Source organism: Hyperolius riggenbachi, chromosome 5 (genome assembly GCF_040937935.1).
Source record: "Hyperolius riggenbachi isolate aHypRig1 chromosome 5, aHypRig1.pri, whole genome shotgun sequence".
Taxonomy (NCBI): Eukaryota; Metazoa; Chordata; class Amphibia; order Anura; family Hyperoliidae; genus Hyperolius; species Hyperolius riggenbachi.
This window is the reverse complement of record NC_090650.1, coordinates 255,819,050-255,837,073: the sequence shown is the minus strand read 5'-3', so window position 1 is coordinate 255,837,073 and position 18,024 is coordinate 255,819,050. Positions and strand designations below refer to the sequence as shown.

The following is an 18,024-nucleotide window of genomic DNA, read 5'->3' as shown; positions in this document are numbered from 1 at the left end:
CCCTGCTGCAGACACGACAGCGTTTTCTTCGGATTCGTTGACCTGGGGTAGTCGGAATTGGATAGGCGTAATGCCTTCCATGCAGCCGGCTAGTTGCATCTTGTGGTTGGGCCACGGCACCTCCTGGATACAGGAGTTCCATCACGATCTGTTTATTAAATTGAATAAACGAGCCAGTTCTCCCAGCCTTACTGTAGAGAACAAAGCTGTTGTAAATTGCCAATTGAATGAGGTAAAAAGACACTTTTTTATACCAGCGTCTTGTTTTTCGGGCAACTGAATAGGGCGCTAACCTCTGGTCATTGAAGTCCACCCCTCCCATGTTAGTATTATACTCGTGGACGACAAGGGGTTTTTCAATGACCTCAGTTCGCCGTTGAATTTCAACTGTCGTGTCTGCGTGAATGGTGGACAGGAAGTAAACCTCCCTCTTGTCCTTCCATTTCACCGCGAGCAGGTCGTCAGCACACAAGGTGGCCCTCTGCCCCCGTTGAAGTCTGGTGGTAATGAGCCGTTGGGGGAAGCCCCGGCGACTAGGCCGCACGGTGCCACAGCATCGGATTTTTTCTATTTTTAAGTGCTGAAAGAGGGCCACACTTGTGTAATAATTGTCCACAAAAAGATGGTACCCCTTCTGGAACAAGGGTGACACCAAGTCCCACACAACCTTTCCACTGCTCCCCAGGTAGTCAGGGCATCCGACCGGCTCCAATTTTGAGTCTTTTCCCTCATAGACCCTAAAATAAGATGTATAGCCTGTGGCCCTTTCACAGAGCTTATACAGTTTCACCCCATACCGGGCGCGCTTGTTTGGGATGTACTGTTTGATGCGAAGGCGCCCGGTAAAGCGTATGAGGGACTCGTCTACGCAGATGTCCTGGTCAGGGGTATAAGCATCTGCAAATCTGGATGACAGGTGGTCTATGAGGGGTCGAATTTTGTGGAGCCGGTCAAAAGCAGGGGGGTCACTTCGATGACAGGTTTCGTTGTCATTGAAGTGCAGGAAGCGCAGGATGTTCTCAAATCGTGTCCTGGACATGGCAGCAGAGTAAAGGGGAACATGATGTGCTGGGTCCGTAGACCAATAAGACCGCAACACATTCTGCTTTACTAGTCCCGTGTGAAGGAGAAGGCCCCAAAAAATTTTCATTTCGGAAACTTGGACTGGTTTCCACCGAAAAGGCTGGGCAAGGAACTTTTCCGGATTGGCGGTTATATATTGTGTGGCCTTACGGTTGGTCTCTGCCACAATTAAGTCCAAGAGATCCTGGGTGAAGAACAGATAGAAAAAGTCTAGGGCCGATCCTAGATTATCTGTCTCCACCTGGACTCCAGACTGGGCGGTGAAAGGGGGAAGTACGGGTGCGGCGGAATCAGGGGATTGTCAATTTGGGTTTGCCAGCACCTCTGGTAAATTAGGGGTAGTACGGGTCCGTCTTCTTGGTGGCTGCGGCTGGGATCTTACTGCACGTGCCACCGAACCAGTTTCAACTTCCATGCTGGTGCTCACCACTTCACCAGGGTTTACGGAAGTACTGGTGCTAGGTCCAAGAGATGTTGTGCTGCTGGTGCCTGCCCCACCATGAAATCTCAGACCAGCACGAACACCACTCTGCTGCCCTTGAGGCTGATCCTGCGCCACCTGCGGTCCAACAACATGGGGTGTGGTACGCCTGGCTTTAGCCGGGACCTCAACCTCGTCATCACTATCGGTCAGTGAGCCACTGCTCAATTCAGGTTCAAACTCTGACCCGGAAGATTCGTCGAATGAGGCGTCCCAATCGTCCTCATCCGACTGGGCCATGTACCTGAGAACCTCATCATCGGAATACCCCTTTCTTGCCATGATGGGCTGCTAAATTTAGGGGGTATTCCTCTGAGACTACGCAGAAAAAAAGAGCACCTACCTAGCAAAAGGGAGTATTTGAGAGGTAGAAAGCTGTGGTCACTGAGTTTTGATAAAAAAAATAAATCAAAACTGAGGTTTACAGTGCCACAGTTATTGTACAGTGTTTTTTGCAGTGATCAGAAAAAAAATTCTGTCACTGCGGTGGGGCGGGCTGAACGCAAGTGCAGGCGAGCGATCAGGCCTGATCGGGCAAACACTGCGTTTTTTTGTGTGGATCCTAGTGACCCTAATAGATCTGACTGCGATCAGTAATGATCACTTACAGATACTATATACCGTATTTCGCGCCGTATAAGACGCTCCGGAATATAAGACGCACCCAAGTTTAGAGGGCAAAAACCTGGGAAAAAATATATATATTAAATCTGGTGCGTCTATATTCCAGGAGCGTCTTTGTACATGTTGTGTCCTCCCGTGTACCTTATCTCTCCACCTGTGTGCCCCATCTGTCCTTCTGTGTGCCATCTCCCATATGTGTCCTCCTGTGTCCTCTCCCCCATGTGTCCTGTGTGCCCCTTCTCCCCATGTGTCCTGTCTTCCACATGTGTCCTCCTGTGTCCTGGCTCCATGTGTCCTCCTGTGTCCTGGCTGGCTCCATGTGTCGTCCTGTGTCCTGGCTGGCTCCGTGTGTCCTCCTGTGTCCTGTCTCCATGTGTCCTGGCTGGCTCCATGTGTCCTGGCTGGCTCCATGTGTCCTGGCTGGCTCCATGTGTCCTCCTGTGTCCTGGCTCCCCCACGTGTCATTCTTTGACTGCCTCCCCGCATGCCTCAGCTTTTCCCCTCTATTTTCCTCCCTCCATGTGCGCATCTCAACCCACCCCCCGCGTCTCAGATATGCCCGCTGTAAATCCTTCCCCCCTGTGTGGGCAATCACTGTGCCTGGCTCCCCCGCGTGCCTTAGCGTTTCCCTTCTATTTACCTCCTGCCCCCCTCCATGTGCGCATCTCCCCGTTCCCCCCCCCCCCCGTGTCTCCGATGTAAATATTTCCCCCCTCCGGGTCTGCAGCTGCAGCGGCTTACCTAATACATGCCGCCGCGAAGTCTGCAGACAGCCGGCTACTCCATACGTTTCCTCTACTGCGCGGCTACTGATGACGCAATCAGTACAGGCCGCGCAGTAGAGGAAACATATGGAGTAGCCGGCTGTCTGCAGACTTCGCGGCGGCATGTATTAGGTAAGCCGCTGCAGCTGCAGACCCGGAGGGGGGAAATATTTACATCGGAGACACGGGGGGGGGGGGGAACGGGGAGATGCGCACATGGAGGGGGGCAGGAGGTAAATAGAGGGGAAACGCTAAGGCACGCGGGGGAGCCAGGCACAGTGATTGCCCACACAGGCAGGGAATCCCCAATGGCGGCGGGGCGGCGGTTTATAGCGGCGGGCGTTCGCAAGTTGGGGATTCCCTGCCTTTGCCGTATAAGACGCAGGGACTTTTTCTCCCCATTTTTTGGGGAGAAAAAGTGCGTCTTATACGGCGGAAAATACGGTAGTACCAATGTTGATTAGCGACAGTGATGACGCTAATTAGTGACTGTGGTGCAGTGGGCTGAGCACTAACTGACACTTACAAAGGGGCCTAGCTAACTGGCCTAACTGCTAACACTAGTGATACTAAAAAAGTGACAGTTTTCACTGATCACTGTTTTTAGATTACTAGGATAGTGACAGGGGGGTGGTGGTGAGTGGGGAATCAGAGGCAATCAGAAACAATCACAGGACAATCAAAGGCAATCGCAGGCCAATCACAGGGCACTCAATTCACGGGACAATCAAAGCCAATCACGGGACAATCAAAGCCAATCACAGGCCAATCAAACCAATCACGGCACAATCAAAGCCAATCGCGGGACAAAGCCGATCACGGGACAATCAAAGCCAATCACAGGCCAATCAAAGCCAATCACAGGCCAATCAAAGCCAATCACAGGCCAATCAAAGCCAATCACAGGCCAATCAAAGCCAATCACAGGCCAATCACGGGACAATCACGGGACAATCAAATACAATTACAGCACAATCAAATTGAATGTCAGCACAATGAAATTGAATGTCAGCACAATCAAATGCAATTACAGCACAATCAATTACAATGCACTGGGAAGGTGATTGGGGGGGGGGAGGGGGTGGGTCTGAGGGCGATCAGAGGGTGTGGGGGGTTGACTAGGTGTCCGCACGGGGCAGACTGGGTCCTGATCTGGTGGGTGGCAGACACAGGGGGTGACGATAGGAGATCAGTGAGGGATTACAGGGGAGAATAGATGTAAACAATGCACTGGGGAGGTTATCAGCGGGGGGGGGGGCTGAGGGCAATCTGAGGGTCTGGGTGGGTGATCAGGTGCCCCCAAGGGACAGTTTAGGGTCTGCTCTGATGGGTGGTGGTGACAAGGGGTGATAGGCAGGTGATAAGCAGGTGATAGTCAGGTGATCAGTGGGTAAGGCAGCTGTATACAAACGTATACAGTATACAGGGGGGTGGTCTGGGGGGGATCTGAGGGTAGGGAGGGTGATCAGGAACCCTAGGGGGCAGTTAGGGACCTACCCTAGGGGATAGCGTCCCTAGATAGTGACAGGGAGTGATTGATGGGTTTTTAGGTGGGTGGTGGGGTGCAGATACTGGTGTGCTGGGGTGGTCAGGGGGGGTTCTGAGGGCTGGGGTGGGCGATCGGGGGGTCTGGGTGGGCTAAAGTGTGTGTTGCTGTGGTTACTGTCAGGGCTGCCGTCCTCTCTGATGGTCGCACGACGAGTGACCATCAGCGGAGGAGGCAGCCAGTATAATACACTTTGTTACAATAACAAAGTGTATTATACACGCTGATTGGCCAGATCGCGCAAGTTTGAAACCCGCCGGCGCTGCTGATTGGCCGGCAGGTTTCCGAGTAGGGTGGGCGGAGCCTATTGCCGGCGGCGATCGCGTCATTGATGACGCGATCGCCGCACAGCCACCGCTGATGCCGCCCCCGCCGATGGGCGTATTGCGGTCGTTTGGGCCCGGACTTTGCCGCCGCCCATCGGCTGGGGGCGGTCCTCAAGTGGTTAAATAATCATGTGACAGGTAATTATTAGTTTCTGAATCTAATTAGCCTAAAGCAAGAGTTCATACTACATCCTAGTTACAGACATTTATATATCAATGTTCATGTTGCATTTTATAGCCAGATATCATAACAAATTAAGATTTGTTGCAAATGACTAACACACCAGCCTGAGATTAAAACAGCAAGTGGAAGTAAAGAAGACATGTATTACAAAAATCAAGATTGAGCTATAGAGATAATTGTTCTTGATTGGCTTGGCAAAAACCCTAATATGCCACATCATCGTTTAGTGATCCTTCATGATATACAAATAGCGATTTAAGCTCTGTTGTCTTAGGGCCAGTTTCCACTTTTGCCAAGCGATTTTGCCAATTGCATTGACACTTTTTTTTAATAATGTAAATTGTGGTTCTCTGCTGCCATTAGTGTGATGTGATTCTTGAGAAATTGGCGACAATGACTCAAGTAACTACATGTGGTGTTCGAGAAACTCAAACGCATTTGTCTGTCATTAAGGTAAGTTATTCTTACCGTTTTAACTGTTTTTAAGCATTTTATCTCCATTGGGGTGCCTACTCCAATTAGGAGAGGCTTTAGTTTGGGTAGGTGTACATAGTTACATATAGTTATTTGGGTTGAAAAGAGACATACGTCCATTGAGTTCAACCACACGCTGCACGAATAAAGATATGATCAGATGGTAAATGGCAAGACACAGCAAATGCTACTTTTCTCGTAGGGAGCAAGGGAATTAAATGATGCAGATTCTTCCAAACCCTCCAACCAATTTCCGTATCCCTCCCAATGTCAGCAAACAGCCAGTTTGCATCTACAACTGCAATAGAAACGAGACTTGTTATAGATTTGGCCTATAACATCTGGACTGGAAATCTCTAAACTGCCTTACATCAGTATTAGTTGGGGAAAAACAAAACAAAACAAAAACATCAGTATTCACCAGACATCCAGGATGCATACCTGTGTTATCTTTTCTATTCCTTGGAATCCATTCTTCTCAAAATGTTCAACAATATTCAGTAGGGTATGCCTTTCCAGGTAGCGGCAGTTGCTCAAAACAATAAGAAGCCTCTTCTCCTGCAGTAGGAATATGCAGGCAGAAATAGTTACAAAACAGAGTAAGGAACTCTTACTGGAGCTTATTTACTAGAGATCCTTTAAAACAAGAGTGGTAAAGCAACCTGGACTGAATGTTTGCAAGTCTCGCCATATTAGAAAAGTGTTGTTACAAATAAGGCCAATTACACATTCCTCTTTTAAACTATAGTGCATTCATATACACCAATCCACTACTGCAGGTTTGCTGCATGAGTTGTTAAACATTGAAAGTGAAAGTATAGTAGCTAAGTCATGTGTATAAGTAAGCTTATCACATGGAGTCTACTTTCACATTAATGACATCTAAACCATGTTTATGTTTTTATTCAGTTGTTTGTTTTAACATAAACAATGCTACATAAAATAAAATGTCTAGACACATCCTTTGCTTTTACTCAAATTCCTTTGCACAGATCCAAAGCTTTTAAAAGTAGGCTCTGAGACTTATAATGAACTTTGCACACAGCTTCAAAACTGCAGGCACACTGATGGCTGTGGTGGGGATTTATATTCTTTCATATGTTTCACTACACATCAGTAAATTCTGAATATGCTGTATGCATTCATTTCAAACCAAGTTTAGCGATTAGTCACTAAGCCGGTTGATAGCTTGCCATAACTACAAGTGTTATGTTGAGCACAGAGGCTTACGCCAGCCATGTATTGTCCTCAGGCGGTAGCCATGCTTAATGCAGAACCACGCTAGAGCTGCTAGGACTTGAATGTAATCAGCACAGAACTGAAAATGAACAATTCTATCCTTGCTAGCTGCCACTATACTTACATACTGTTCTTGACTTGTAATATACAGTACATACTGTCTGCTCTTGTATTGTTTTTGTTTGTGTTTGATTGAGCAACTGCCATGACAAATTCCTTTGTAAGTGCAAACTTACTTAGTGAAATAAACTGATTCTGATTCTGAATTTTAGGTCAGGTAAATGAACAATAGTTAAAGGGACTCCGAGCAGTGCAGAAACTATGGAAAGATGCATATCATTTTAAAGCTCTCTTTCTCCTCTTTCCAATGATATATAAATCGCCACCCTACGCCTTTTAGTTTTCGCTATTTTCGCGATTGAAATTGCAGAGGCTGTGATTTCAATCGCGAAAATAGAGAAAACTAAAAGGTGTAGGGCGGCGGTTTAGGTGTCGCCAGAAAGAGGAGAAAGAGAGCTTTAAAATGATATCCATCTTTTCATAGTTATTTGTATTACACAGGACGACACTTTCCCCAGTGTCAGCAGCTCCATTCAGCAGAATGGAGCTGCTGACTTTAGGAAAAAGTCGCCCTGTGTAATACAATGTAACTATGGAAAGATGGATATCATTTTAAAGCTCTCTTTCTCCTCTTTCTGGCGACACCTAAAACGTCCCCCTACGCCTTTTAGTTTTCTCTATTTTCGCGATTGAAATCACTGGCGTAGGGCGGCGATTTATATATCATTGGAAAGAGGAGAAAGAGAGCTTTAAAATGATATGCATCTTTCCATAGTTTCTGCACTGCTCGGAGTCTCTTTAACTGATATTCAGTTTATCTGGGTACCATCAGATGTCAGTACACATAGGAACGAATGGTGATCTTATTGCTGCCACCCCTACACTGCTTAATGGGGTTAAACAACTTAAGGTAGAAACTGAAAGTCCCATAGCTATTCCCACAGAGTGTTAGGGTAAAATAAACAAATACATAAACACACTTTGAGAAAGAAAAAAATATATTTTACAACAGATTAAATCCCTCTTCTTAAACAATCCATACCAAAAAGAAATCCATAAGGATTTCCTCGCAAAGTCTTGATTGCAGAACCCCCTACTGCAGCACCATTGCTTGCTCATGGCTATACTGCTAAAAAAACGTCCTTTGAATATGGAGCTTGACATCATAAATATGACTACTGCTATCTCCTCAGATCACTTCGCAAAACAGGGGTTAGGATTAGCTAACTGATTTTTTTTTTTCTTGCTTGCTTGCTACTAGTCACGATCTGGCCTTGCTGGCTAGTGTAGGCCTACTACTGCTAGCTGGCATGCTGGTACTGGACTGGCCTTACCTGGCTATGATACTTGTCTGTTATTGTCAGCTGATTGTTCTCACTGGCCTGTTATTCCTAGACATGTTCTGGTACTGCCCTGCTACAGTTGCTGCCTTGGCTTTGCTCGCTTCTGGTACTGGCCACCAGAAACGGGCTATTTTCTGGTACTGCTACATCTCTGAGGAGCTCTATGAGCTGTAACGAGGAAATGTTTTTCTATAAAGGTTATTATGCTGTTGCTTATCTTTTAGAGCAGAAGGAAGTCCTGGGTTTGGGTCCGCTTTAAACAACCTGGTTATAAGTTCCTCCTTTTTACACAAATGGCAATGTTCAACACTAAAAACCTGGGATTCACAGGAATGACTTGGCGCCATGATAAAGTTCACTCACAGGTGATATTAAGGGATCTTCGTGAATGCTGCTGAATAAATCAGGAGATGAAACATCCATTGAAACACTATAAAAAAAAATAAAATGAAATATTACCACATAAGATAATGTATGTGAAGGAGGGGAGACATATGAGGGAGGGTGGGGGTGCATAATCTCTATCATGGTTCCTACATTTTCTTGCTTTCAACAAAGTAGCCAAATGCATGCCCAAAGGACTTCTATTCAGTGTACTGCAAGAGGGAGTACACTATTGTGAACAGAGTTTACTCAGAAAACTGGCTTCCTATGGTCATGCATTTTCCAGTGTAGTAAAATGCATTCACAGTGTACAAGAAAAGTTGTGGTGCAGATTTGCATCTATAAGGGAAGCAGTCCCTGCATTGGAAGCCATCACTGTGGGAGGTCCCTAATATCTTACTCTCCCCTCCACTGTGACTGCCCCTATACAACCAGTGCTGTTGTGGCCACACTTGTTATGGGTGGGAAAAGTCATGGTGGCCTTACTTATTATGGGTAGGAGGAGTCATGGTGGCCACACTTGTTCAAGGATTCCTGGAAGGTGGGACTCCAAGTCCTGGGGGTCAACACCAGGGAAGGAGGTGTGCAGTTACACCCCTGCTGTGATATGAAGGAGTCCAAATAAAATACAGACTCAATCAACTTCAGTACAATACAATGTTGTTCAAAGGAAATTATGCAAGAGGATTTACAGTGGCTAGCATATTCAAGACTGTCGTGCGTTTTTTTTCTTCCGGTTTCAGTAGTTTCTAAATTACACACACAAGTAACTATAATGGCACCATAGCACTGCTTTAGGGTTATAATTCAAAACGCACCGTTCGAAACATGTTAGCCAATTATATTTTGTAATCTACCTAATAAAGCTTCTGTGGACTTTTGCAACCCTGCAGAGCGTGGACCTCGTTTGAACTACAGTACTTCTTCCAGTTGTAAAGAAACATAAAGCCAACTAATGAAGCATTTTAGCATAAGTCCGTTAAGTTAAAATACATACTGCTTTGTATCCATATCTCCATCAGGCTTGATACTGAGATATTCAAGAGTAGCTATAAAGGCCTATTGAAAAAAAAAAGATAATAAGGCATCAAAAATTAATAGAAGCAACAACTACTCAATTAACCAGTTCACATTCCACAGTTTTTACCCCTTAAGGTTCCTGACATTTTTACACTTTAGCTGTGTCACTTTGATTTTTCAGTACAATTCAGGCTTTCTTTGGGTAAAATTTTCCCCCAAACTATTTCATTTTATAGTCATTGTATGGGGAAAATTAGGTGTAAATGTAGAAGATTTTCATTTTTCACCCTCCCTCATATTCACATGGCACGTCCCACAGTTATAAAACACATAAAAATGAATTATTTTGCCCTTCCTGGTTATAATGATACCCCATATTCCGTATTTTATTAATTGTTGAGCATGTGGTGGACTGTTATTCTCAGACTGCGGGTCTGTAGCAATCTGTTGGGTTGGCTAGAGTCAACAGTTCAGGGGCCATGATGCTGCACAGATGCATTGCTAGGGAATGGCAGAGTGATACATCTGTAGAGCATTGGGGCCCCCAACTTTTGCCATAGCGATCGCATTGGATCGCTACAGGCAGCAGTCATTAAATGTTTATAAAAAGTCATAGGTATTGCAGAAGTTAAAGAGAACCCGAGGTGTGTTTAAAGAATGTTATCTGCATACAGAGGCTGGATCTGCCTATACAGCCCAGCCTCTGTTGCTATCCCAAACCCCACTAAGGTCCCCCTGCACTCTGCAATCCCTCATAAATCACAGCCATGCTGTGAGGCTGTGTTTACATCTGTAGTGTCAGTCTCAGCTGCTCCCCCGCCTCCTGCATAGCTCCGGTCCCTGCCCCCGTCCCTTCCCTCCAATCAGCAGGGAGGGAAGGGATGCAGGCGGGGACTGGAGTTCTGCAGGAGGCGGGGAGAGCAGCAGACTGACACTATAGAGATAACCACAGCCAGCTCTGACAAGCTGTTTGTCAGCAGCGTGGCTGTGATTTATGAGGGATTGCAGAGTGCAGGGGGACCTTAGGGGGGTTTGGGATAGCAACAGAGGCTGGGCTGTATAGGCAGATCCAGCCTCTGTATGAAGATAATATTCTTCAAACCCACCTTGGGTTCTCTTTAAGAATGAGTTAATAGGTTAGTCTGGAGTTAAAACTTGACTGGGGATTAAAGAAAAAAAAAAAAAGAAAATTAAAAATAAATTTATTGGAATCATGTCACTTTAAATTTTTTTGCAACTTTTTTTTATTTTTGCCCAACTTTATTGAATGATTGTTGCTATTTACTAGCAACAATCATTCACAGGCACAGTTGCGTGCAGGTGCGGCAGCTATTTTTAAAGTAACACAAAGATTCTACGACCTAAAACATACAGCAGCACTAATTAGGATGTAATATCTAGGTCTTGGAATGGGAAGTAGTAAAAAAAAATAAAAAAAAAAAAATATATATATATATATATATATATATATATATATATATATATATATATATATATATATATATATATATATATATATACACATACACACAGTATATTATATACACGCACACAGGAACTCCGGGAAACAAAGAAAACGAACACAGAAAGGGACGCCAGGAATGAGGCAGGGCTTTTCGGCACCCGCCGCATAGCGCTGAAGCTTGGAGTGGCTATAGCAGTTATGCTACAGTCCGCCCCTTGTGCAGAGGTGATTTGGGGATACGGCGATTGCTGGACCCCGATTTACTTCTCCCTGAGTTGCTATGACTCGGAGGATGAACAGTAATTAATGGCGCCCGGAATTTGTGCAGCAGAAGGGTGAGCCGTCATTCGTCCCTGCGCTGACATGCCCATGTACAGTACATGAGGAGATGGTGAATAAGAAGTTTACTCATAAAGGTAGGTTGCATACATCTGCAACCACTGTACCTATAAACAAGCTTATTTGTCCAATAATCATCTTGTATACAGGAAGCTTTTATCTGCAGAATCATCAATATTAACGTGCGGTTAAGTGGATTTCATCCACTAGGAGTTTTGAAGTTCAGGCATATTTTGCATAGACAATTAAAACTTGATGCGTAATCAAAAGAAAAATATAGTAGAAAAAAAATAGGGACAAAGCATAATTAACACATTTTGTTGCCAGTATTTACAAAGAACTTTCTAAAGCCTTGTACACAAATATGGGGCATGTCGTCCGGCAGGGATCAGGGATAAGGACGCATAGCTAACCTGTTCTGGTGTTATGCAAAAAAAGGGCCACAGAGCGGTGCACGAGTGATTTCACGCAGGGTGAGTGGAGAGAACAATGCTCTTGAGCAGCACTTGGCTGAGTTGATCTGTTGGGCTGATCACTGGCCAAGGCATCACTGCTCACATGCTAGATTCCTGGCTGGGGCAGTCGTTATTGGCTGCCTTGCCTGTAGCTGTCACTAAACAGCTTAAAGGGACTCCGAGCAGTGCAGAAACTATGGAAAGATGCATATCATTTGAAAGCTCTCTTTCTCCTCTTTCCAATGACATATAAACCGCCGCCCTACGCCTTTTAGTTTTCGCTATTTTCGCGATTGAAATTGCCGCGGCCGCTATTTCAATCGCGAAAATAGAGAAAACTAAAAGGCGTAGGGCGACGATTTAGGTGTCGCCAGAAAGAGGAGAAAGAGAGCTTTAAAATGATATCCATCTTTCCATAGTTACATTGTATTACACAGGGCGACTTTTTCCTAAAGTCAGCACCTGCATTCTGCTGTATGGAGCTGCTGACACTGGGGAAAGTGTCGTCCTGTGTAATACAAATAACTATGGAAAGATGGATATCATTTTAAAGCTCTCTTTCTCCTCTTTCTGGTGACACCTAAATCGTCACCCTACGCCTTTTAGTTTTCTCTATTTTCGCGATTGAAATCGCGGCCGCGGCAATTTCAATTGTGAAAATAGCGAAAATTAAAAGGCGTAGGGCGGTTTATATGTCATTGGAAAGAGGAGAAAGAGAGCTTTAAAATGATATGCATCTTTCCATAGTTTCTGCACTGCTCGGAGTCCCTTTAATTATATAGCATCTTACATAGAACACAGGATGATTCACATATCTTACTATCCTCAAAGAACAGCGCTAGTTCAAGCCACAATGGGCCCTAAGGAAAAAATTAACCTTGGGGAGTCCTGCCCCCTCCCTCATTATATTCACCCCCCAGGGCACCTGAGCCAGCTGCTGTGCCCCCCAGGATCTACTCCTTCAAATTTACTGTGTGCCCCAGTGTCCCCGCATGTTTTTGTCAGAATAGCAACTTACCTATCCCGGCCCGCTGTTCCACCCATGCTTCCTGTCTTCATCCCTGCTGGCTGCCTATTTTCCGTGACTCTGTGCTGGATATTGCGTAATGACTGGTCATGGAAAAGATGCACAAGCAATCCAAACAATACACAAGCACCTTGTGCTAAATCACCACTTTGAATAATGAAAATAAAATCCTGAAAAGTTTCATTGCAATTGGGTCGAGTCCAGATTGGATTGCTTGTGTATGGACTGGTTGACATTTGGAGGCTTCATAGACCTCCTACCTCATTCTGTGACTCCCCGACATACAGTGGTTATTGTCTGAGGCCTGTGGAATTTTTCTGTGTTTGACTGGTCATGGAGGAGAGCCAGCCAGCGGGGATGAAGACAGGGAGCATAAATGGAGCAACATGCTGGGATAGGGGAGTTGTTATTCTGACAAATCGGTGCAGGGGCCTCAGGGGGAGACCTAGGGGGCCTGCAGTACTCAGAGGCCCTGTGGAGATTGCCCTCTTTGCCTCTATGGTATCGCCAGCCCCAGGGCTGTGGAGCAAGTACAAAAATCATCCCACTCTAACTCAGACTCCTCAGTTTATGAAACCACCGACTAACTCCAACTCTAACTCCAGGTACCCAAAATGGCTCCGATTCCTCAAATCCACACCAAATTTGCCAAACTTTAGAACCAAATTTGCTCCAGTACTCCTTGCAGTGGTTTAGATAAATCTTTCCAAACGTCTTGCACATAATATCCTAAAGGAGATTGGAGCTGCAATGTAAGAACACTAACCGAATATCTACCTTCGCACTTACCTGTATGATGTTGATGCAGAGAAGACAGACATCATCCTGTGTTTTCTGATGCTGAAAGATCTGCAGGAATGAAATGTGCATATTATCATATGGATCCAGCAGAACAGTCAATTTTTGACAACATGGAATATTTTTGTGTGTGATGAAACTGGTAAGCTACAAAAATGCCTAGTCCATACATATCATTCATTACATGTACCGCAAATGTAGGTTTACCATTATGCAAAACTATGTCTACACAAGATAACCTGCTGGTCTTGTTAAAGTGGTATTATCCCTATCCTCCCCTCACCTCCTTCACTCCTACTACCACTGAGGAAGTCAACCACCTAATGCAGACTTCTCATACCACTACTCTCCCCCCCCGCCCCCTTCCCTTCTGATTTACTCCAGCCTCACTTCACGGAATTGGCCCTAGTCCACGCTACCCTGTTTAACCTCACCCGATCCACAGGCACCTTCTCCTCAGACTTCAAGCAGGCCACTGTACTACCCCTGCTAAAGAAACCCTCCCTTGACCCCTCGCTACCCTCCAACTACCGCCCTATCTCCCTCCTGCCTTTTGCCTCAAAACTCCTTGAGCGTCTGGTTCATAAACGCCTCGCCCAGTACCTCAATGCCAACTCACTGCTAGACCCACTGCAATCTGGATTTCGGCCTGCCCACTCAACCGAAACTGCTCTCACCAAAGTGGTCAATGACCTTGCCTTAGCTAAAGCTGAAGGTAAATACTCCATTCTCCTCCTCCTTGACCATTCAGTAGCTTTTGACACAGATCATCCCCTACTCCTCCAGTCCATGGGCATTAACGATCTCGCCCTGACCTGGCTTTCATCCAACCTCTCCAACCGCTCCTTCACGACCTCCTTCAATGAGTCCTCGTCCACCCCCAACCATCTCTCGGTGGGAGTCCCCCAAGGCTCGGTCCGTGGCCAACTACTGTTCTCCCTATACACATCCTCCATTGACAAGGTTATCTCCTCCATGGGTTTTAACTATCATCTCTATGCAGATGACACCCAGATCTACTTCCACACCCCTGACATATCCACCACTACCATGGACAAGGTCTCCTACTGCCTATCAGCCATCTCCTCCTGGATGCCCGCTAGGTTCCTGAAACTAAATCTAGACAAAACGGAATTTATGATCTTCCCATCCCGGCCATCCATGAACCTTCCAGATGTGCATGTCACTGTTAACCACACTACCATTCGCCCTACCTCTCAAGCCCGCTGTCTGGGTGTCACCCTGGACTCCGCACTCTCCTTCACTCCCCACATCCAAAACCTCACAAAGTCCTGCAACTTCGACCTTCGTAACATCTGTAAGATTCGCCCTTTCCTGACCTCTGCCACCACCAAACGCCTCATCCATGCCCTCATAATTCCCTGCCGTGACTACTGCAATGCCCTTCTGTCTGGTCTCCCTATGACCCGAATAGCCCCACTGCAGTCCATCATGAATGCGGCAGCCAGAATTATCCACTCCTCCCATCGCTCCACCACGGCGGCTCCCCTCCTTGAATCACTCCACTGGATTCCTATCCAGTCCAGAATAAGATTCAAGATACAGTGTCTGACCTACAAATCTGTCCAAAAAACCTGTCCAACCTACATTTCTGATCTTACTCAGAGGTACACACCTAGCCGCTCACTCCACTCCTCCAATGAACTTCGCCTGACCGCCCCCAGCATCACCCAGTCCTCCTCCTTTTGTGTCCTACCTGATCATGCACCTCCATTACTGTGAACCCATGCTATGCATTTGAGTGCACCTAACTTGCCTAATCTCCATGCTCCATCCAGTGACTGACTAAGCATTACCTTGTACTCATACTGTGCTGCGTGATCTGGTTTTTCTTGTATTCCTGTATTGTCATATTGCTGTATGTCACCCGTAAATATTGTATGTAACCTAAACTAATGTCCAGCGCTGCATAATATGTTGGCGCTTTATAAATACAATAAATAAATAAAATCATCATCAAAAATGTTTTTTCCTCCAAAACATTAAACACAGTAAAAAAACAATGTCTTGATAAACAAGCACAATACATACAGTGGGTTGCAAACGTATTCGGCCCCCTTGAAGTTTTCCACATTTTGTCCCATTACTGCCACAAACATGAATCAATTTTATTGGAATTCCACATGAAACACCAACACAAAGTGGTGTACACATGAGAAGTGGAACGAAAATCATACATGATTCCAAACATTTTTTACAAGTAAATAACTGCAAAGTGGTGTTTGCATAATTATTCGACCCCCTTTGATCTGTGTGCAGTCGGTTGCCTATAGACATTGCCTGATGAGTGCTAATGACTAAATAGAGTGCACCTGTGTGTAATCTAATGTCAGTACAAATACAGCTGCTCTGTGAGGGCCTCAGAGGTTGTCTAAGAGAATATTGGGAGCAACAACACCGTGAAGTCCAAAGAACACAAGACAGGTCCAAGACAGGTCAGGGATCAAGTTATTGAGAAATTTAAAGCAGGATTAGGCTACAAAAAGATTTCCAAAGCCCTGAACATCCCAAGGAGCACTGTTCAAGCGATCATTCAGAAATGGAAGGAGTATGGCACAACTGTAAACCTACCAAGACAAGGCCATCCACCTAAACTCACAGGCCGAACAAGGAGAGCGCTGATCAGAAATGCAGTCAAGAGGCCCATGGTGACTCTGGACGAGCTGCAGAGATCTACAGCTCAGGTGGGAGACTCTGTCCATAGGACAACTATTAGTCATGCACTGTACAAAGTTGGCCTTTATGGAAGAGTGGCAAGAAGAAAGGCCTTGTTAACAGAAAGCATAAGTCGTCCCGTTTGCAGTTTGCCACAAGCCATGTGGGGGACCCAGCAACCATGTGGAAGAAGGTACTCTGGTCGGATGAGACCAAAATGGAACTTTTTGGCCAAAATGCAAAACGCTATGTGTGGCAGAAAACTAACACTGCACATCACTCTGAACACACCATCGCCACTGTCAAATATGGTGGTGGCAGCATCATGCTCGGGGGGTGCATCTCTTCAGCAGGGACAGGGAAGCTGGTCAGAGTTGATGGGAAGATGGATGGAGCCAAATAGAGGGCAATCTTGGAAGAAAACCTCTTGGAGTCTGCAAAAGACTCTAGACTGGGGTGGAGGTTCACCTTCCAGCAGGACAATGACCCTAAACATAAAGCCAGGGCAACAATGGAATGGTTTAAAACAAAACATATCAATGTGTTAGAATGGCCCAGTCAAAGTCCAGATCTAAATCCAATCGAGAATCTGTGGCAAGATCTGAAAACTGCTGTTCACAAACGCTGTCCATCTAATCTGACTGAGTTGGAGCTGTTTTGCAAAGAAGAATGGGCAAGGATTTTAGTTTCTAGATGTGCAAAGCTGGTAGAGGCATACCCTAAAAGACTGGCAGCTGTAATTGCAGCAAAAGGTGGTTCTACAAAGTATTGACTCAGGGGGCCGAATAATTATGCACACCCCACTTTGAAGTTATTTATTTGTAAAAAATGTTTGGAATCATGTATGATTTTTGCTCCACTTCTCACGTGTACAGTTCTTTGTATTGGCCTTTCACGTGGAATTCCAATAAAATGGATTCATGTTTGTGGCAGTAATGTGACAAAATGTGGAAAACTTCAAGGGGGCCGAATACTTTTGCAACCCACTGTACATGTACGTCTCCTCATCACAACTGCGCTGATGGTTCTTCTTCCCTTAAAGCTGCAGGATTGTACTTCTGAGCGTAGGGACTACAAAATGTCACTTCGTGAAATCCTCATAAGCATGTTTCCGGAAAACAATTATGTTTGCAAACCAATGTTCCACTGTATGTGTGTTCACACAACAGTTTTCAGTTAGAAACTATCTGCTTTTGACATGGAACTAAAATGGAAAGCCTTAGCGCTTCCCTGCATGTCAAACTCTTATGAAAATGACTGGAAATTGCTCCAGGGATTTGGTACCGGTAAGTGGAAGTGAACTTATCAGAGAGCCTAAAGAAAGCATTTCCTAAGGAAAATGCACCCAAATAATAAATTTGCATCAGATGCAGTCTGACCTGAATTTACCTACTATTGGGTTTTCAAAACTGTGTCTATATTATTTCACTGCACACCTCTCCAGCTGTAGTGAAGTGATTATTAAAGCGGACCTGAACTCTGAAGTCCTCTCTGCTCTAAAAGATACACAATAGCATAATAACCTTTAAAGAGGATCTGTCAGCTATACTATCAAAAAAAAAAAAAACCACATATGTAAGTAGATAAATACTTGCTCTACATACATAACGTATGTATTGCACTGTCCACGTTTTTATTTCAGTGAATTTTATGTAGTAAATAAAGAGAATTCTGTTTCAGGCATGCCCTCTGACTGAAGCCAATACTGAAGTCATTTCCTCCCTAATGCTGGGAAT

At 45.3% G+C, this 18,024-nt stretch overlaps 1 protein-coding gene across 1 annotated transcript in view; it reads right to left on the bottom strand.

Annotated features, from left to right (window-relative positions):
- EXOC2 (exocyst complex component 2) overlaps positions 1-18,024 on the bottom strand; it is a 290,595-nt gene that overhangs the window by 76,206 nt on the left and 196,365 nt on the right. The window contains exons 18-21 of the mRNA XM_068236811.1: positions 13,604-13,663; positions 9,506-9,567; positions 8,488-8,554; positions 5,924-6,040 (exon numbers count right to left, since the gene is read on the bottom strand). Of these exons, the coding sequence (XP_068092912.1) occupies positions 5,924-6,040; positions 8,488-8,554; positions 9,506-9,567; positions 13,604-13,663 (306 nt within the window). The remainder of the gene's footprint in view (positions 1-5,923; positions 6,041-8,487; positions 8,555-9,505; positions 9,568-13,603; positions 13,664-18,024) is intronic.